The following is a 21324-nucleotide window of genomic DNA, read 5'->3' as shown; positions in this document are numbered from 1 at the left end:
TGTAAACATTGACATTGTAAAACTTGTGTGTGTATAGTAGTCTGAGCTTGTAGGAAATCGTCACGATAATGTCAGTGTTTCCATCATACCATCATAGCTTGGTTGTCTGGTGAGAGAGCAGGTGGACAGTGGGTGTAGGAGACAATGATGTCATTTGGTGATGTTTGTTGTTGCAGGATGCAGCTGCTGAGATGGTGGTCATGTGCTGTCGATTCTTGTGTTACTTCTGTCGTACAAGTCGTCAGAACCAGAGTGCCATGTTTGACCATCTGAGCTACCTGTTGGAGAACAGCAGCATGCTTCTAGGTGAGACCCTGCTGTAGGTTTGAGTGTCTACCCTGAGAGTGGAAGGTTTGAGTTCGATCCCAGCTGTGTCACATCTAAAGACGTGAAAAGATGGTACTGGTTGTTACCCTGCCATTCGGCATTGAGAGTATAAAACAGGGACTGGTTGGCTCGTAGTCTGTATACAGTGTCTGAGTGGAGTATCTATGTTAAACTGCGGCATGCTATGTCAGTGGGCTAGCATTTTAAAACTGGCATAAGTCAAGACTAGTATAGCAGCCACATACACTCACATGCATGATTGTCTTGAAAGTGCAATGTTCTTGAACATGACGTTAAGACCCCATTTTACCTCCCCCTACCTGTAGGTGACAGTGCGTGAAGGAGTCAGCTTTTTGTCATTTTGGTGAAAAGTCACAAATTTAGTACATGATATGTGTCAAGAAAAGTATCCAATCAAATAAAAAGTCAATGAATAAGATTTCCTGGCTTCGGATACTTTTCAACAATTTTATTCAGTTTGCAGTACTCTCCATTGTTTTTCAGTGTATGACACAATGTGGTAACAAGTACCATGAGTACTGTGACATATCCAAGAAGTCATATTAAATATGTCAGAAATTAATTTGGAAAGATAATTACTTTTATGAATGCAGAACACTTTCAAGATAACAGCCACTATATTGTTTTATGATGAAGTGTTTTTCTTCAGCATTAGCTTTGTAAATTGACTTTGAAGTATTAAGAGCAAGCAACTCTTTACTCAATTTGTCAAATTATTCTCTTTCGTGTAAATTTTCTTCCCCCAAACCACATGTCCTACCCTTCACCAATCTCATCCTTGTGTGCGCAGCCCGGCCTTCCCTGCGAGGGTCCTGCCCATTGGACGTGGCGTGTGCCTCTCTCATGGACAACAACGAGTTGGCCCTGGCTCTGCGGGAGTCTCACCTGGAGAAGATCGCCATCTACCTGTCAAGGTGTGGCCTGCAGACAAACGCGGAGCTCATTGAGAAGGGTTATCCCGACATCGGCTGGGATCCGGTGGAGGGAGAGAGGTTCCTGGACTTCCTCAGGTTCTGTGTGTGGGTCAATGGTGAGTTGAGAATGCAGTCAGTATGCTGGCACAGGAATGTGTCAGTTGGCTTATTGATGCTTCATTATATGCTTTTTGAAACATTTCAAGGCTGTGGGCATTCTGGGTTAGAAATGGTTCCCAGTAATGTGTACTTGTCTTAAGAGATTTGGTGGTAAGCCTTGGTGATTTGTCATTTTTGGTGAGTGAGTGAGGGAGTGAGTTTGGATCTATGCTACTTTCAGCTTTAATGCAGCAGTATCATGGTGGGGGATACCAGTCATGGGCTTCAAGCATTGTACCCGTTTGGGGAATGCAAGCCAGGTCTTCTGCATGACGAGCAAACACTTTAAGCACTAGGCTACCCCTCCACCCTGACTTGTCACCTGGATTGAGTCGGATGTTGCTTGTAGTATCAACCACTGGTTTATGTGACCAGACTTGATTATTTACAGATTGACATGATGAAGCTGGAATAATGCTTACTGCAACATAGACTAGCAAAAAATATGAACCAATTTTAGAAATACAAGTGTAAATTAGACACATTATTGAGTCTGACATGATTTCTTGGTTCTTACACTTCCTACGCTATAAGAAACACTAAATCATGAAATACCAAGAGACAAACGTTCATACATCAGTAGAGAATTCAGCGGTTTCAAACCTCCAAGAACAAACTTTCACAAATCTATAGAAAATTCAGAAGTAAAACTGCTTGGTCCCAGTACCTAATATTTGTAACCACAAAGAATAAGAGATTTTATTGTGTAGCTGATTATCATGGCAGATTATCTCACCATGCCCTGACCACATGGATATTAGCTCATACATTCAGCCACTGATCACTGATTACCTAACAGGCAGTGGTGATACAGCTGTTGGAAAACTTACGCAACAAACTCGCAACTATTTACTTCTCAAGCTGAAACTCCCCAAATGGTTGCCTGAGACAATTATTATTTAAGGTGGTTACTTAATTTCATCCTTCATTTGACTTGCAGGTGAGAGTGTGGAGGAGAATGCCAACCTGGTCGTCCGTCTGTTGATCCGCCGCCCTGAGTGTCTGGGCCCCGCCCTGAAGGGTGAGGGAGGAGGTCTGCTGAAGGCTGTCAAGGATGGCATCCGAATGTCCGAGCAGATCTCAGCAGCCAGAGATGGAGCTTCCAGCAGCTACCTGGCAGCCATGAATGATGATGATGACACTGGTGGCAACTATCTGTTCCAGAGGTAAGGCTAGTTAAAGAGGTTTTGGAGGAATATGCGGATTTTGATGTCAGTGGTAGAAATTGTTTCTTTGTTGTTCAATGTCATACTACAATATATTTCAGCTATATGATGGTGGTCTGTAAATACTCAAGTCCAATCACTAGAATACCGTTAACATCAAATGAACTGATTCGAGCTTGTGGCCTAGTCCAAATTTCTATCCTGTAATGTGGATCACATACTACTCATAAGAATAGAGTCTTTTGGCCAGTCTGAGACCTGTAAATCTTCAGCTGAACTGTTTTTTAAAATGACTTCTTTTCTGAAATGATAAAATGCTACATTTCAAGTTTGAGTACTATTTATGTCTGATGAATTGGTTGGCATTGTTTTCGCTCGGTTGTTATCTTGTTACTCCTATTCCGTTACAGCAAGTACGACTTCTCTGCTCTCCCATCTGAGGATGACGAAGACTACATCGACATGGGAGGAGCCATCTTGAACTTCTATGCCAGCCTGGTGGACCTGCTTGGTCGGTGTGCCCCGGATGCTGAGACCATCAAGCAGGGCCGCAGCGGGTCCCTGAGGGCCCGGGCCATCCTCCGGAGTTTGGTGTCCATGGAGGACCTGGAGGGGGTGCTGGGCCTCCGCTTCATCCTGCCAGTAGGACTCAATGCAGGAGGAGACCAGGATGGTGAGTCGCACCAGTTACATGGATGGCAGTGTCTGTCTTGACTGGGTGTACCATGGAACTCAGGATAGGTCCCCAGTACCCACTGATTGCTGTAAGGGACCGCACCAGTTACATGGAAGGCAGTGTCTGTCTTGACTGGGTGTACCAGGGAACTCAGGATTGGTCCCCAGTACCCATTGATTGCTGTAAGGGACCGCACCAGTTACATGGATGGCAGTGTCTGTCTTGACTAGTGTACCATGGAACTCAGATAGGTCCCCAGTACCCATTGATTGTAGTAAGAGACTGCACCATTTGATTTGGTGGGGGATTTTGTATGATGTCTTTGTGTGTCAGACAATTTCTTTTTTTTAGTCTGAAACATAATTATGCTTTTCCATTTTGGGGGGACAATATCGAATCCCAGACCCTCTAAGTATGTCGATTGTTTGGTTTCTAAGAGCTTGGCTTTTGTGTGTAATCATGCCACATCGTTGTGTATTCTTGCTGATGTTATCAACCTCTGACATGCCAGCCCCTGCCTGGCCCTGCCTGAAATAGCTGCAGAATTCAAACTCAGGCATGAAACAACCTTCATTCAAAAACATGAAATGCATATCTCTAATGACTGGGTCTCTGATCAGATGCCTGGTACTGAGACCTTGTATGGATTCTCCAACTGAATAGACAATTCCTTCATCTGATACCACACAATGTTTTTGAGCATATTCTGCGTACTGATCAGACACCTATATTTATCTGTGCGTGTGTTCGCTGCAGCTCCCCCGGCCAGTGACCTTCCTCCTGGTCTGCTGCCCAACCACAAGATGTCCATTGTCATGTTCCTGGAGAGAGTGTATGGCGTGGATGACCAGAGCACCTTCTTCAGAATCCTGGAGGAGGCCTTCCTGCCAGATCTCCGGGCAGCCACCACATTGGACTCTGTGAGTAGAGTATTACTACAGCACATAATCCTCCAGTGAAGCGGTTCTCCCATCACATTTTACCATGTTAATTACCACTGAGAAAAAGGTGTGAATTGCATGGATTTACATTACCCCTAACAATGCAAGTTCAAATATAAGACATTATTCTAAAACTTCAATAATTTGCTCAGTGTCTTGTACTGTTTCTAGACACATGCTTCAATAATTCGTTTCAAATAACAAATACTACCTAAATAGCATGAAATGAAAAGTTTCATACCCATATTCGTCACTGAGAAAAGATCCAGATGTACAATTTTATTTTATACCGATAGTTCTTTGCAGGGATCACTCTAATGTAAAAACAGCTTGGATGCTTCTGTCAATGCTTATGGCATGTATCTATGCTCATTCTAACTGGCTTGACCAAGGGGTATCTATGCTCATTATAACTGGGGGCGGTCGGGTAGCCTAGTGGTTGAAGCGTTTGCTCGTCACGCCAAAGACCCGGGTTCGATTGCCGACATGGGTACAATGTGTGAAGCCTATTTCTGGTGTCCCCTGCCGTGATATTGCTGGAATGTTGCTAAAAGCGGCGTAAAACCATACTCACTCACTCATTCTAACTGGCTTGACAAAGGGGTATCTATGCTCATTCTAATTGATTCTAACCTACTGTTTTTCTTGCAGGCTATGGCATCTGAGAGTGACATGGCCCTGGCCTTGAACCGGTACCTGTGTAACTCAGTGCTGCCAATGTTGACCCACAACAGCCAGTACTTCAGTGATGCTGACCACTACTCCCACCTGATGGACTCGCTGCTCCACACGGTGTACAGACTGTCCAAGTGCCGAACACTGACCAAGGGCCAGCAGGAGACCGTGTCCGACTTCCTTGTCTCCTTCACTGGGTGAGATGCTGTTCTTTAGGTTCATGTGTATTTAGACTACAGAGCAGAGAGTCAGATTGCTTTTGTCCCATTACAGCAATACGACCTTCATAAGTCTGTGTTACAATAAGCTCGCTACAAATTTCACAAGGCCCATTTAATTTGTCTTGTTGAGGTAAGGCATTTCATTAGCAGTTAATACATTTGTATCATCCTGGAGACCTGGGCCTTGTTTTAGAAAGCAATCTAGTGCTAAGACTCTCGTAAGTCCATAGTAACATAACAGAGTTACGACAGTCGTGGTGCTAAGACTCTCATACGTCTGTTTTAACATGCCAGAAACTTATGATTGTGGGATCATATCCCGGTTCACCCCGGAATGTAAATCTTATGTTTCTAGGTTTTTCAACACCGTACCCGTTCTCGTGGGTTTCAACAAATGGTAAAGGTCAGGGACATGCATCACTTTGGGCTTTCCTCCCACCATAAGCTGACATGCTCAGATATAACTGGAATACTGTTAAAGTGATGTTAAACCGAATTCACTCACAAACTGATATGGCTCCATACTGTGTTCCAGGCAACTGAGGCCCCCGATGATGACCAGCCTGCTGAAGAAGCTCACCAGAGATGTCCCAGCATTGTCAGAACATGCCATTGTGCCTCTCAGGGTAGGTTGGAGGTGGAGACCTAGTCAAGTGTTTGTCACATTAAAAGGGAGCTTGTTCATTTTTGGAGAAGCTGTTCCCTTATCAGTGTCTTTGGGACCAGTAGTGCTGTGACCAGTTTGGTCATCTCACTATGTTGTCAATTAAAGAAGCTGATCTGTAGAGATCCACTCTATCATTCTGACCTGTTTGCCATCAGTCCTACATTGGTCATATATTTATGTTGCCAGTTAAAGAAAGCTGACCTGTAGATATCCACTGTATCATTTTGACCTGTTTGCTATCAGTCCTACATTGGTCATCTCACTATGTTGTCAATTAAAGAAGGTTGAACACTAGAGTTTAATTGTATCATTCTGACCTGTTTGCCATCAGGTCTACATTGGTCATCAATATGTTGTCAATAACAAAGACTTGAAACTTTGTGAACATTGTTTTGCAAATGTTGTGTAATTCAGACTTTAATATAGATTATTACCCATCTATGAGGCAGATGACATTACAAATTATTGGTACTGAGAATTCTTTTTCAGTGATGTATACAGGATCACATGAGTGCTATTGTTTACCTTGTGCAGGTACTGACAGCTCACTACGAGCGCAGTGGTCGCTACTACAGCAGTGGCGGCGGAGGGTACGGGTCAGGCACGGCCAGTGAGGAGGAGAAGAGGCTGTCAATGATTCTCTTCAGTGGAATATTTGACTCTCTGGCAAAGAGGGTAAGTGAAGCTTGTCATTAGGGGATAGAATAGGCCCAAGCAACCTAGGCTTGTACGAGCTGACCAAGTGCCTTGGGTGACCAGGCTCAGTGACTCGACTCTTCCTGGGTTCAACGTTAAGCAAACAATAACTTATATATATTTATCATTTAAATTAAAGTATATCTTGTGATTTATGTTCACTGTCCAGGAGTAATCTGAAGACATTCTGTGTATATCAATTCTCATACTAGTAACAAATGGCATTAATATACAGTCGAGCGCCATTTATCTGGACACAAGTTTGTGGAACATATGTTCGTTTACCTGAATGTGTGGTATGTTATATTCTCTGTCTGCATAATGATTATGCAACAATAACATTGAAAACATTTTTCGTACAGGCATACGACCCAGAGCTGTTCTCCAAGGCACTGCCATGTTTGTCAGCGATTGGTTGTGCCCTGTCACCTGACTACTCCCTGAGTCACACCGACGCCAGCTGGTACCAGCAGTCTAGCAGTGACATCGAGGGCAACTACGTGCCTCAACCCATCGAAACAACGAGGTACGTGTTGAACATGTCAACCCAGCAAAGTATGTGCTGAACGTGTTGTCAAACCAGCAAGATAAGTTGTAAACATGCAGTAATGTTCACAACAGGAAGGTATGCAGTAAAACTGCATTAATTGTCGGCTAGGTACATGGTAAACATGCATAAATTGTTGAGACAGCAAGGTTCATGGAACACATGCACAGAATGATTCTCTGACATTTTATATTGCAGGAGGGGGAAGATTATCATTCTGAAATAAAAGAAAGCTATTGAGAGTTTACATGCAAGATATATATTTAATCAAAGATGGATGATATTGTTCCAAATATGTTTCGAAAGTGCAGACAATTTATACAAACAAGGCATCTCTTCACTTTGAAATCTGATTGTATATGTAATATATGCCAGTTGGATAACAGGTTAGTGATGGTTATAGGGCCAATCAAACAAATTGGTTGGTCTATAGCAGTCATGTTTCTATGTACAGATTTTGTTGATCAAATACACAGTGACGTAGAAGGAAGCACAAGGGAACTACGTTCCTGGCAATAACTAACAGTTGACGTAACTCCAATCTTATCTCACTGTTCAACCAATGTTTTCAGAGTGAATCTGACTCCATCATTTGACAACACTCTCAACAAGTTCGCAGAGCACTACCACGACAGCTGGGCAGTCAAGAAGGTGAGTGGTAGAGTGTTACACAGGGTACAGGACCCAGGCGAGTATTGGAAACAAGAAGACTGTCAATAATGGCATTTTTCCAGTGATGTTTGATAATAAAACGGCGTCAGCATGGAGTTAGTTCAGCTTAATCCTGAAATTTTTAGTAATATTCCAGCCATATCAGCCCAGGACACCAAGAAAGGGCTTCACCCATCTACCCATGTGGGGAATTGAACCCAGGTCTGTTGCGGCACAAGCAAATGCTTTAACCACTAGGCTACCCCACAACCTCCATTTCTTGAAAATGCAATACACTCAGTATGTTTCATAATAATTATATTGGCATTTTGAAATGATCAGTCAATTACATTTCCATGTTTACTTTTCTCTTGTAACAGTGTATGTGTTTGACTTCAGCTGGAGGGTGGGTGGCTGTAACAGTGTATGTGTTTGACTTCAGCTGGAGGGTGGGTGGCTGTAACAGTGTATGTGTTTGACTTCAGCTGGAGGGTGGGTGGCTGTAACAGTGTATGTGTTTGACTTCAGCTGGAGGGTGGGTGGCTGTAACACTGTATGTGTTTGACTTCAGCTGGAGGGTGGGTGGCTGTAACACTGTATGTGTTTGACTTTAGCTGGAGGGTGGGTGGCTATAACAGTGTATGTGTTCGACTTTAGCTGGAGGGTGGGTGGCTCTAACAGTGTATCTGTTTGACTTCAGCTGGAGGGTGGTTGGCTGTAACAGTGTATGTGTTTGACTTCAGCTGGAGGGTGGGTGGCTGTAACAGTGTATGTGTTTGATTTCTGCTTGAGAGGGGGTGGCTGTAACACTGTATGTGTTTGATTTCAGCTGGAGAGCGGGTGGCTGTTTGGAACCTCATATGATGAGGACAGGAAGCTTCATCCTCTGCTGAAACCATACCATCTCCTTGATGAGCGGGTGAGATATTGAGGATTTGGGTATTCCTGCAGGAAAGGGAAATACATGACTTCTGACAACAGTTCAATAAGAATTAGTTGGGTAGATATAGCAGGCCATGGAGTCATCCCACAGATGACATCCTTGTCAGCTTGCTGATGGAGTTAACCTCTTTGGTCATCGGGACAAGGTGTCAGACATAGGATCAGAAGGTTCATGGTTCAAAGTCTGCATTATGTCAACAATGGATGGCTCATGAAAACATTGTTACCCATGTGCTTCATCTTGAGTTTTGGTAAATCAGTTTTCTTTTACCATATGAGAAATAAGATCTTTTATTGTTCCAATAATGGTGTTCATTCACCCCCATCATTCACCCCCAAAGTGACTTTAACATGTTTCTGTACAGCGCTGGAGGACACATTAAGTCAGGTTCATGTAAGTGTTGTTGTTTCTTCAGGCCAAGAGGAAGTACACGGAACCAGCCCGGGAGACGCTGAGGACAATGTTGGCCCTGGGGTGGGGCATCGACCAGGACAACTCCCGAGCCCCCACCAGACAAGACTCCATCAAGCGCAGGGCCTCCAAGGCCAACGTGGTCAGTGATGAGACAGATAGCATTGTACAGCATGGAGAACTTTAGAGATTCGAGTGATTGCTCCCACTTAACCAGGGGGCACAGGTGGCCCAGTCGTCTAAGGCGCGTGATTCGCTGCGCAGAGTTGCGTGCCTTGGCCACGCCAGAAACCTATGATTGTTGGTTTGAATCCCGGTTCGCCCCGATTATGTTTCTAGGTTTGTCAGCACCATACCCGTGCTCGTGGGTTTCACAGAAGTGGTAAACGTCTGAGACCTTCATCACTTCGGGCTTTCCTCCCACATTAAGCTGACAAGCCGCGATATAACTGGAATACTGTTAAAAGCGGCGTTAAACCCAACTCACTCACTCACTCCCACTTAACCATGTTTTTGTTGATGTATAATCTTGCTAGAAGTTACATAATAATCAATAGTTGCATCAGTTTTACTTGCAGTAAATGAGAATCAACAACCATAGTGTTACATTGTCATAATGTTTAACAGTTGTCGCTTGTGTTGCATCTACAGTATTTTACATATTATACAAATGTTTCTTGGTCCAAATATTTATGGCCCACTACCTATGCAGAAGTTAAAATAGGTGACACAGGAATGTATATGAATATAATGTACTTCAATTAAACATACCTTGTTCTAATACCTTTTTGGAAGCTTGGGAATAAATTGAAAGTTTGTTTACAAATTACTGTAAATGGCAATGGATTTCATGTCCTCTGCTTACATGTAGGAGACCTGCTTTGTGATCGACCATTCACGATTGTCAAGCACAACCCACTAGATGGGTGATTGAATGCCTGTTTCATTGCTGCATGTGTCCCTGCAGTCCAGTTTTGAAGCCCTGGAAGATATTGACCCAGGGTCTGTGGCCCTTGTTTCACAACAGCAATGGCCAAATGCCCAATTTAAGGCCAAAATTAGAAGTAACACAACTTCCACAGCTATAATCAAAACATATCCTGTCGATGTTTATTGACATTCTGTGTATGGTGTGAAAATATGACATTGATATACATTGAGATATACTGACATCTGTTCTATGTTACATGTAAGCTGTATGCTGTACCCTGCGTATTTCATTTCAGTTTGAGCAAGGCTACAGTCCACGACCTTATGATTTGAGGAATGTCACCTTGACTAGAGACACTCAGGTGAGATATTGCAGATTTTGTCAACTTTTGAGGAGAAGTGCACCGGCAAACCATGATTTTTAATATTTATGAATATGTATCACAATACCTTTTGGAAAATATTGGTGTATTGCGTTCTTCAAAATCATTCTTAATTTCATCAAGTCAAATTGAAATTATGAAATTCAGAAATAAGCAACTGAATCCTGTGACAAACAAAAGGGAAACTATTTGTAACCAGCTTCCTGTATATAATGTCTCTATTATGTTTTGTGACCATAGCAACATACAACAAAGTGCCAGACGACTATGAAGTTGTCAAACATGTGGGTTATTTGTATTCCTAACAAAATACAGATTACAGATGAAAGAACACATGCAATATATTGTGGTACGTATTGCAATACATGTATCATTATTGCAATAACTTACAATACAAAAGTCAGGCCAATACACATCACTACTTGTGAGGAAGTCCTGCTGGAAGGACTGTGTGGTCTGTGTGGACAGAGTGGTCTGCATGGACAGAGTGGTCTGCATGGACAGAGTGGTCTGCATGGTCTGTGTGGGCTGCGTGGACAGAGTGGTCTGCATGGACAGAGTGGTCTGCATGGACAGAGTGGTCTGCATGGTCTGTGTGGACAGAGTGGTCTGCATGGACAGAGTGGTCTGCGTGGACAGAGTGGTCTGCATGGACAGAGTGGTCTGTGTGGACAGAGTGGTCTGCATGGACAGAGTGGTCTGTGTGGACAGAGTGGTCTGCATGGACAGAGTGGTCTGCATGGTCTGTGTGGACAGAGTGGTCTGCATGGACAGAGTGGTCTGCGTGGACAGAGTGGTCTGCATGGACAGAGTGGTCTGTGTGGACAGAGTGGTCTGCATGGTCTGTGTGGACAGAGTGGTCTGCATGGTCTGTGTGGACAGAGTGGTCTGCATGGACAGAGTGGTCTGCATGGTCTGTGTGGACAGAGTGGTCTGCATGGTCTGTGTGGACAGAGTGGTCTGCATGGTCGGTGTGGTCTGCGTGGACAGAGTGGTCTGTGTGGACAGAGTGGTCTGTGTGGTCTGTGTGGACAGAGTGGTCTGCATGGTCGGTGTGGTCTGCGTGGACAGAGTGGTCTGCGTGGACAGAGTGGTCTGCATGGTCTGTGTGGACAGAGTGGTCTGCATGGTCGGTGTGGTCTGCGTGGACAGAGTGGTCTGTGTGGACAGAGTGGTCTGTGTGGACAGAGTGGTCTGCGTGGTCGGTGTGGTCTGCGTGGACAGAGTGGTCTGTGTGGACAGAGTGGTCTGTATGGACAGAGTGGTCTGTATGGTCTGCGTGGACAGAGTGGTCTGTATGGACAGAGTGGTCTGTATGGTCTGCGTGGACAGAGTGGTCTGCATGGTCTGTGTGGACAGAGTGGTCTGCATGGTCTGTGTGGACAGAGTGGTCTGTATGGTCTGCGTGGACAGAGTGGTCTGTGTGGACAGAGTGGTCTGCATGGTCTGTGTGGACAGAGTGGTCTGTGTGGACAGAGTGGTCTGTATGGTCTGTGTGGACAGAGTGGTCTGTATGGACAGAGTGGTCTGTATGGTCTGCGTGGACAGAGTGGTCTGCATGGTCTGTGTGGACAGAGTGGTCTGCATGGTCTGTGTGGACAGAGTGGTCTGTGTGGACAGAGTGGTCTGCATGGTCTGTGTGGACAGAGTGGTCTGCATGGTCTGTGTGGACAGAGTGGTCTGCGTGGACAGAGTGGTCTGTGTGGACAGAGTGGTCTGCATGGACAGAGTGGTCTGTGTGGACAGAGTGGTCTGTGTGGACAGAGTGGTCTGTGTGGACAGAGTGGTCTGCATGGTCTGTGTGGACAGAGTGGTCTGTATGGTCTGCGTGGACAGAGTGGTCTGTGTGGACAGAGTGGTCTGCATGGACAGAGTGGTCTGCATGGACAGAGTGGTCTGTGTGGACAGAGTGGTCTGTATGGTCTGCGTGGACAGAGTGGTCTGTGTGGACAGAGTGGTCTGCATGGACAGAGTGGTCTGCATGGACAGAGTGGTCTGTGTGGACAGAGTGGTCTGCATGGTCTGCATGGACAGAGTGGTCTGTGTGGACAGAGTGGTCTGTGTGGACGGAGTGGTCTGCATGGTCGGTGTGGTCTGTGTGGACAGAGTGGTCTGTGTGGACAGAGTGGTCTGTGTGGACAGAGTGGTCTGTAAGGACAGTGTGGTCTGTGTGGACAGAGTGGTCTTTGTGGACAGAATGGTCTGCATGGTCTGCGTGGACAGAGTGGTCTGCATGGTCTGTATGGTCTGTGTGGACAGAGTGGTCTGCATGGTCGGTGTGGTCTGTGTGGACAGAGTGGTCTGTGTGGACAGAGTGGTCTGTAAGGACAGAGTGGTCTGTGTGGACAGAGTGGTCTGTATGGACAGAGTGGTCTGCATGGTCGGTGTGGTCTGTGTGGACAGAGTGGTCTGTGTGGACAGAGTGGTCTGTAAGGACAGAGTGGTCTGTGTGGACAGAGTGGTTTGTATGGACAGAGTGGTCTGTGTGGACAGAGTGGTCTGTGTGGACAGAGTGGTCTGTGTGGACAGAGTGGTCTGTGTGGACAGAGTGGTCTGTAAGGACAGAGTGGTCTGTGTGGACAGAGTGGTCTGTGTGGACAGAGTGGTCTGTAAGGACAGAGTGGTCTTTGTGGACAGAGTGGTTTGTATGGACAGAGTGGTCAGTGTGGACAGAGTGGTCTGTGTGGACAGAGTGGTCTGTAAGGACAGAGTGGTCTGTGTGGACAGAGTGGTCTGTGTGGACAGAGTGGTCTGCATAGACAGTGTGGTCTGTATGGACAGAGTGGTTTGTGTAGACAGAGTGGTTAGTGTGGACAGAGTGGTTTGTGTGGACAGAGTGGTCTGTGTAGACAGAGTGGTTAGTGTGGACAGAGTGGTCTGTAAGGACAGAGTGGTCTGTGTAGACAGAGTGGTTAGTGTGGACAGAGTGGTCTGTATGGACAGAGTGGTCTGCATGGACGGTGTGGTCTGTGTGGACAGAGTGGTCTGTGTAGACAGAGTGGTTAGTGTGGACAGAGTGGTCTGTAAGGACAGAGTGGTCTGTGTAGACAGAGTGGTTTGTGTGGACAGAGTGGTCTGTATGGACAGAGTGGTCTGCATGGACGGTGTGGTCTGTGTGGACAGAGTGGTCTGTATGGACAGAGTGGTCTGCGTAGTCTGTATGGACAGAGTGGTCTGCGTAGTCTGTATGGACAGAGTGGTCTGCGTAGTCTGTATGGACAGAGTGGTCTGTGTGGACAGAGTGGTCTGTGTGGACAGTGTGATCTGTATGGACAGAGTGGTCTGTGTGGTCTGTGTGGACAGTGTGGTCAGTGTGAGTCGGATGCAGTGAAGTAACAAGAGATTCCTCTGTTGCAGACAATGGTGGACAGACTTGCTGAGAATGCTCATGAACTGTGGGCCAAGAGGAAGAAGGCAGAACTAGAGCGGATTGGTGAGGGACTATGTGATGCTGTAGAGTCTCATATTATGTGTACAGTTGACTCTCATTACTCAAGGGAGTATGGCAATAGTATCTTACTGATTTACCACTTATCTGACAGGCGTTTCCCAACTTAATTATCACTTACTATGTTTCTAATATCAGATTAGTATACAACGACTACCATATTTTCTTGACTTTATGTGCACCTAAACATCATGCACACCTCCCTCTAGGGGATGCATTATTCTGAATGAAGTTTTTCTTTGAGTATTGTCAGCATTCAAGAACTACATCGTACCACTTCAGGTGACAAAGATTAGATAACAAACTTGGTCTATGAAAATGTGAAATTTGCAATAAAACATCCCTTCACATGATGATTTACCATTTAAATTGTATTTTCGGTTCTGCTAGGGATTGTTTTGTGTGCAGAGTTATTATGGTTACTCTGTGTATTATCTCATCAACTAAACTTGAAACTATTAGTAGGGCTTTGATGTCTGCCTGTGGAACCATGCAACCATTATAAGCAAAGGATAAACATGTAACTGGAAATAGGTTTTCACGTTTCAGGATATTTTCTCAGTAACATTTAACGATTTGATGACATGCTTACCTAAGTGTGTACTTTAAAAAAATGAATAAAAAACATGTTTAATTTGTTGAATGTACTGTGTAAGATGTGAGGAATCTTAGCATCTGTCTGACCGGAGGCAGAGGCACTAGGTTGATCACAAGGAACTCTGGGTAGGTGAGTGGATCTGTGAGTTTAATCTGTAAAGTTGGAACCAATAAAGAGACAGCTAACCATTGACCTCCCCTTCTGTTGTGTCCCCAGGCGGAGGGCTGCACCCACAACTTGTCCCCTATGACATCCTGACGGACAAGGAGAAAAAGAAGTATCGAGACCATGCTCTGGAGCTCCTCAAGTTCCTGCAATTCCTCAACTTCCGGATCTCCAGGTACTTCATAATGACCACCTCTTTTCTCAGTCGGTGGCAGGTAGCACCATCAAGGGGAGATGTGTCTGTTTACCAGCAGACATACAAAAGAAAAGGGCACTGCCGGATCCAATGAGGGGGTGCACAGTGTACGCACCCCTCTTTTTTTACTGCACCCTCTCACTTTATGACTTGGGTATTAGGTGCACCCCCCCTTTTTCAAAATCTTGGATCCGCCTCAGGAGCATCTTAGTCTGTAAAGATGCTCACACTTTGAAGCTCCCCAAATCTCAGATGGTAGCATTGGAATATTAACAATTGTCTGTAATAATGAGGTTTTACTGTGACTTGGTAATATTGTATTCAGAGAGGAGGTCTTTTCAAGGTGAGGTGGGAGGTAGCATATTGTGATTAAATGTCTCCTCATGCCAAGAGTTATATTTCCAGTATGAGAGCATAAAGTGTGTAGCCAACCCACTCTTTGTGTCCTTAGCTGGATAATGCTATTGCTAAAAGTGGTATAGGTTCCAGCTCATTCACTCCTCCTTGATGAGATCAACAGTGTTTCTGAATAAATGTGTGTCTGTTGAAATGGGTTTGAGAATTGCAGAATTGCAGAGAGAACAGTGGTTTGATATATTTCCAATAAAGATACACTTGCTCAGAAATATTTGATAATTTATTGTAGATGAATTTATGCAGTAATCTGTATTTCTTTTCTCTGCTTCCTGTTTTCCAAATGCTGCCCCCAATAATATGTTTTCATTTCTTCCTATCGCATATTTATGGACAAAATTCTGTTGGCCAGATTTTGCTATTGGATATTTAAATTCTCCTAATTTCGACAATTTTGCTCATGCACAATTTCTATTACACACTTTGGTGTCTGCATGTTCAAAACTGTCAGTGACATTTTGAGAGTATTGATTACTTTTATCTGTGTCAATTCCATTCTAGGCATGTACATATTGTAAGCTGTTGTTTCATCATCTTCATCATATATCATCAGTACCATTGGCATCATGTGCATGACCTATTTCAAATTACATTCCCAAAATATTTTCATTATCAAAAAAAAAAATCATGTCATATATTTTTTTCAATAAAAATTTATAGGTTTTTGTCCCAAAGTTCATAATTATTGAATGATATAAAGTTGTCATACTAAAAATCTGTGTTTGAACCCCAGAGGGTTATCGGCTATCATTGGTCTTCCATTCGTGATAAGGCTGGAACAAGTGCTAAAATGACATTTATGGCATTGCTCATTTATTTGGTCATTACCTAACTAGTCCATATGAATACAGTTATTGAGGTTATGTATAAATGTCAGAGATATTCTGTCTTGCTAAAACCCTTAAATTTCATCATTACCAAGAACATTATTTTGTCCAACACTTTTTTTAAAGATGTATTTTGTGTACACAGTCTTCAAAACCATGTGTTTTAAGTGTTTCATGCTTCAATGAATCGTCTGCCTTTGTTGTACAACACTGCCACATATTCTGCTCCATGTTCACTGAAATCAGCTCAGCCGTCCTGATTTCTGTATTTTTTCAGTTTGTTTACAAGCAGTAGCCGAGGCTTGCAGCATGAGTGTTCAGGTATGCATTGTGTGTTCACCTTTTTCTTTTCTTCCGTTCTTTTCCGTTGTCGAGTAGCGGTGGCGACCTAGGCTTGGATCGTAGACGTGAGTCTTCTTCCAGACACAACCCCAAGTCAGAGACGGACGGCGGCCCTGGGATGTCGGCCACCGAGCGACGTTTCGCATACAGCCTCCTGGAGAAACTCCTCGACTACGTGGAGATCGCCTCGGTGAACATGCGGCAGACTCGACCCAGCTCTCGTTTCAGTCGCAGGGGAAGCTACACACAAGCGACAGAGGACGTCAAATTCTTTGGAAAGGTAAGACAAATACTGAAAACCAGAAGAGATGCAGTTTATCAGTTTTTGAAAATATGGAACAGCTGATTTAGAAGTTAAGAGGTACTTTTCATTCTCGGACCATGAAATTCAAATTTTATTACTATATTTATTACAAGGACCCTCTATTTTTCTCCTGTGATGGACGAACATCATGTTATTAATGACTTGAAAAGTACTGATGTAGAGAAACAAATAATATGTGGAGATCTTCTATCCTTTTGAATACATGAATGTTTTGCGAACAATATATTAGCTGCTTGGAAGTTAAATGAAAATGCAAATTTAATATAATCAGTGTCATGTTGGTTTTACTTTCAGTGTAACAATGTTACTTCGGATTATATGAATGTGTTCAGTTGTGTGTAGAGATGACATGACAGCTAACATGAAACCATTACTGCTTGTGCCCTGTAGGTGGTGCTGCCGTTTGTAGAGAAGTACTTCCATGCTCACCGTGTGTACTTCATGGCGTGCCCGAATACACCTGCCAGCACCTCAAGCATGGCATCTGTCAAGGAGAAGGAGATGACAGCAAGGTGGGTCCCCAATACCACTCCAGTACCTCTTGCTTGTCATTAACATAATGTGTTTGAGAGTAGGTTGACGGTCAGGGGAGATAACTCTCCTCTGTGACTTCGCCACTGTCATGGATATTTACGTACAGTGTTGACATTGATGGGTTAATTGGGCTTATATATCTTGAATATCTGACAAAACAGATTCCTTTGTGCTTTATAGGCAAAATAGTTGTGAAAATTAAATGAGTGGATCACAGAAAATCAGTAATGACATCGGGTGTTCACGAAATGGGTAAACATGTCCTGCACTACCGGTAGCACCCGCCACTCATACCAAGGTATGTGTAGGTGTTACCTGACACTACAATGTAAACAAGTGAGCCTCAGACTATAGTCTTTACCATTCCAGATAACATCAAAATTTCTGAGTAAAGAAGTATTCATGCACATACTTCACTGTCCATCATAAGGGGCATGATATTGCTGACTATGCATAAAACCCAGTCAGATCAGAGTTGTACGCTATGTGAGTTGTTAATAATTACTAAGTTAATAAGTACTGAAAGGAAGAATCAGTTTTATATATTTCATGCCTTTGTTACGAATATCACATCATCTGATTAGATATTAAGCAATCAATGTTGATGTGTAACTTTCAGAGGAGTGTCTTTACAAAATCCCTCTATTGCAGTTTGTTCTGTAAGCTGGCCCAGACTTTAAGAGCCAAGATCACTGCTTTCGGCTATGATGTCAACATTTCCGTCCGTTGCCTCCGAGTCCTTGTCAAGGCTGTAGATTTCAGGTGAGTCAATCTTCATACTCATCAGTGACTACAATGTACGAGCTCACAAGATGGAAACAATGAAAATATTGGACTGCCATGAAATGCACTAACACAATAACACGAAGTTTGATGAATAAATGTTAAGTTTGGGTCATTACTTGAAAAGGTTAACTTGTCTGGCAGGCAAGTTTGATGATGTTGCTGCAGAGGACAGAGGTTTGGCCAAATGCAGCTCACAATGTAACTCGTAATATGAAAAAGCTCCATATTTAGTATTTTGATAAAGTTTATGGCTAAGATTTATGTGTAAGAAAAGTCACTGGTGTGATTAGCCCAGAGTACAAGTATAGCTGGAATATAGCTGACAGTGGCAATGTGGCAATGTGGCTATGCCCCTATAAGTATCAATGATATTTTGCCACATTTCCAAGGTACAACAAATTAATTGCCAAAGTCAGACTGCCAAGTTTCTGTTTCATTCATTTTGTAACTGTGAAGGAGTCGCACTGACTCTCAGAGTTTATATACTCTTCTAATGAAAAAGTAAGTTTCTCTTCAGGTAAAAATCATTCAAGAATATACACAAAACAAAAAGATCATGATTTGAGTCTACTTCTTGCAGGTCTGTGGTAAAGAATTGTCCTGAGATTGTCCGCTCCCACCTCCTGCCGTTCTTCAACAATGCTGCAGATGATCTTGCACAGGTCATGGACAATCTGCTGAAAGGTCGGTTCAGTCATGTCAAGGGCACCATCACCCGCGGTGCCACCTCACTTAACTACGTCCACATGGTGCTACTGCCAGTGCTGTCAGCACAGTTTGACCACCTCGGCAACAACAGCTTCGGCACAGATCTTCTGGGTGAGTCTATATGATCAAAGTAGGAACATGTGTTAGAAATAGAAAAAAAGGGTTTTGCATAGCATTTTCATTCAGATAACCTTTGGTAGTGCAAAAACTTTGTAACCTAACGAGGGCACATAAAACCCCATGTACCCCTCGTGATCCTGCCACGACAAATTTATCTTACAGACGTGTTAATATGACATTGTAAAAGAATTCAAACAAATTCCAATTTGATAGAAAACAGCTGTTTGATTGAGCTGAGGTTAACTTGTGCTATGTCAGGGAACTTCCATTGAGTCGGAAAAAGCGTGCAGCTCTTTGCTTGGAAGCAGGGTATAAGGGATTTATTCTGCCTCTCAGAAATCCATGTGCAGCCTGACTTGCACATGGTGGGGTATAAGAGGTTCATTCACCTGCTGAGAAATTTACTTACCCCTAAGGCAGAATACATAGTATTTTATCAAGATCACATGGACCTCTTATATCTTATCATTCTGACATAGAGGTATGATGAACACTATTGTATGTTATGAAATATTTATGATCTGACAGAAAAGATTGCACTGATGAACACTTCATTTCCTTCTGCAAAGTGTTATTGTAGAAACATTCTGAGCCGTTGACTTAAAACTGCATTTGATGATATTTGTTCGTGAGATATTTCCCGTGAAAGTATATTTGATTATTACCATCATGATTTGTATGGGAACTATCTCTCATATTTCTCTATGGCATGGGAAACAGGTAATTCATCTTTTACCATAGGAATTGCAAGGTAACTTGTATTTACTGTTAAACAATTAGTTGTAAGGAAACTAGTATGTGCTATTGTAAGGAAAGTATACTGTGAGCTTTTTAAGCAAGAAATCCTGCAACTTGTCAAGAAAACATGCAGTGTATTTTGCTTATGTCATAAATGATTTCAATGAATTGTTTTCAGTTGGAGACATTCAGCTAGCTTGCTACCGCATCCTGAACGCCCTCTACACGTTGGGAACGAGCAGCTCCGTGTTTGTGCAAAGGTGAGATACCATTCTTTGTTCTAGCTTTTGTAACAGTTTGACTTGGTAAACGTTAGTCTGGAAACTTTATAAAAAATATGTAGCATGTTGTATTTAAATCTTTTTCAATTTTCATATTACACTGATTCAATACCAGATACAATGAATGATTAATTACTTGATAAAAATGATTATGTGTTTTATTTTTTAACCATGTCTTTGTTTTTTTAGAGATAAATATTGTTCAATATGATTGATAACCATGTTAATTTCACACTTTAAGCTTTAAGAATCATTTTCATCTGAATTTCCGCTTACCTGCGGCATCGTATATATATATTAATGAATTCATATCAGTATCAATTATCATTAATGCAGCAGACCTACCAAGTCTAGAAAAGCTGACAAACCTAGGTAGATGATACTTTCAGGTTCATATCTTTAGGGTTTGCATGAGGCTATGCCTCTTTTCATCTCTCACACTTTTTCATGGCCCCTTTTTAAATTTTTGCATAGTTTCAAGGAAAGTGGCATACTTTCCGACTATGGTATGCGTCTGCTCCCTTGGTTTGCCTTGTTATGGCTATGTGACATTTGACAAGTTTTTGGAATGATGTTTCTTTTCTCATTTTAATCTTTGAAAAGAATGAGACAATAATAGACATGTGTGTCTGTTACAACTGATATTTTATATATCACTCCGATTTGTTAATATTTTGGAGAATTCAATTGCCAAAATTGCTTGAGGTAGCCAGAATAGTATCTTTTCAAATTAAACTTTCTTGAATAGTCCTGTTTTAGTTCATGGAAATATATTGCTTCCATTATTTGCATGGAGATCAATATTTTATTATATTGTTCTGGATTTTATGAGAATAAGTATATTAAATGCAAACCTGTAATTTTGTTTGACATTTTTAACATGATTACAGAAAAAAAGTGTCAGGAAGAAGTTCAATATGTAACATTTGTAAGGAAAATATCATGTTGATATGGAAAGTTGTTTGGAAAATATTATGTTAAGTATCTGAATAGTTCTTAGGAAAGTATCATCATCATCTGACGAGCACCATCATCATCTTCCACGCCAGGCTTCTTTGGTGTATTCATATCTTTCTTTCTCTTTCTAACTCTCGTGGGAATAGGGAGACAATTACCACGGAGCTCGCCAGGTACTTCGTTCACACTTGGGCATGAATTGAGTATTTTTACTTTGAGACTAAACTCCGCTGCATTTGTTTATAACCCATTGGCATTGCTGAGTATTCAAATTCAATAATTTCTCTAGAAACCTTTGTGATGTTTCTTGTGTGCATTTCCTCTGATTCCAACCTGAAATGTGTTTTGTGTCTTTTGATATACATGTATTTTGTTTTACATGTATTACATTTTTTATTCATCAATGTCATACTGCCAATATCAAATTTTAAACCCTTTTTGTCCAATACATGGCATGTATTTTCCTTTTATGATGATCTTTTTTAACAATTATGAAGTTTCTAAAACTATTGTTAAATTTATTTTTAAATTTAAATATTGAAAGGAAAAATTTAAAA

General features: G+C 42.6%; 1 protein-coding gene across 1 annotated transcript in view; it reads left to right on the top strand.

Annotated features, from left to right (window-relative positions):
* The window catches only part of LOC139443967 (ryanodine receptor-like), a 203752-nt gene that overhangs the window by 123468 nt on the left and 58960 nt on the right, over nucleotides 1-21324 (top strand). Inside the window, exons 57-77 of the mRNA XM_071224857.1 lie at nucleotides 177-306; nucleotides 1139-1378; nucleotides 2362-2587; nucleotides 2998-3260; nucleotides 4020-4183; nucleotides 4856-5076; nucleotides 5636-5726; nucleotides 6302-6442; nucleotides 6826-6989; nucleotides 7583-7661; nucleotides 8491-8580; nucleotides 9020-9157; nucleotides 10242-10307; nucleotides 13686-13761; nucleotides 14591-14714; nucleotides 16355-16598; nucleotides 17034-17155; nucleotides 17829-17939; nucleotides 18544-18782; nucleotides 19708-19789; nucleotides 20914-20940. Coding sequence (XP_071080958.1) covers nucleotides 177-306; nucleotides 1139-1378; nucleotides 2362-2587; nucleotides 2998-3260; nucleotides 4020-4183; nucleotides 4856-5076; nucleotides 5636-5726; nucleotides 6302-6442; nucleotides 6826-6989; nucleotides 7583-7661; nucleotides 8491-8580; nucleotides 9020-9157; nucleotides 10242-10307; nucleotides 13686-13761; nucleotides 14591-14714; nucleotides 16355-16598; nucleotides 17034-17155; nucleotides 17829-17939; nucleotides 18544-18782; nucleotides 19708-19789; nucleotides 20914-20940 — 3038 coding nt within the window. The remainder of the gene's footprint in view (nucleotides 1-176; nucleotides 307-1138; nucleotides 1379-2361; nucleotides 2588-2997; nucleotides 3261-4019; nucleotides 4184-4855; nucleotides 5077-5635; nucleotides 5727-6301; nucleotides 6443-6825; nucleotides 6990-7582; nucleotides 7662-8490; nucleotides 8581-9019; nucleotides 9158-10241; nucleotides 10308-13685; nucleotides 13762-14590; nucleotides 14715-16354; nucleotides 16599-17033; nucleotides 17156-17828; nucleotides 17940-18543; nucleotides 18783-19707; nucleotides 19790-20913; nucleotides 20941-21324) is intronic.

The sequence above is a fragment of the Haliotis cracherodii genome, unplaced genomic scaffold (assembly GCF_022045235.1).
Source record: "Haliotis cracherodii isolate W230 unplaced genomic scaffold, xgHalCrac1.p SCAF_5, whole genome shotgun sequence".
In the NCBI taxonomy this organism is placed as follows: Eukaryota; Metazoa; Mollusca; class Gastropoda; order Lepetellida; family Haliotidae; genus Haliotis; species Haliotis cracherodii.
This window is presented reverse-complemented; position numbering and strand designations above follow the sequence as displayed.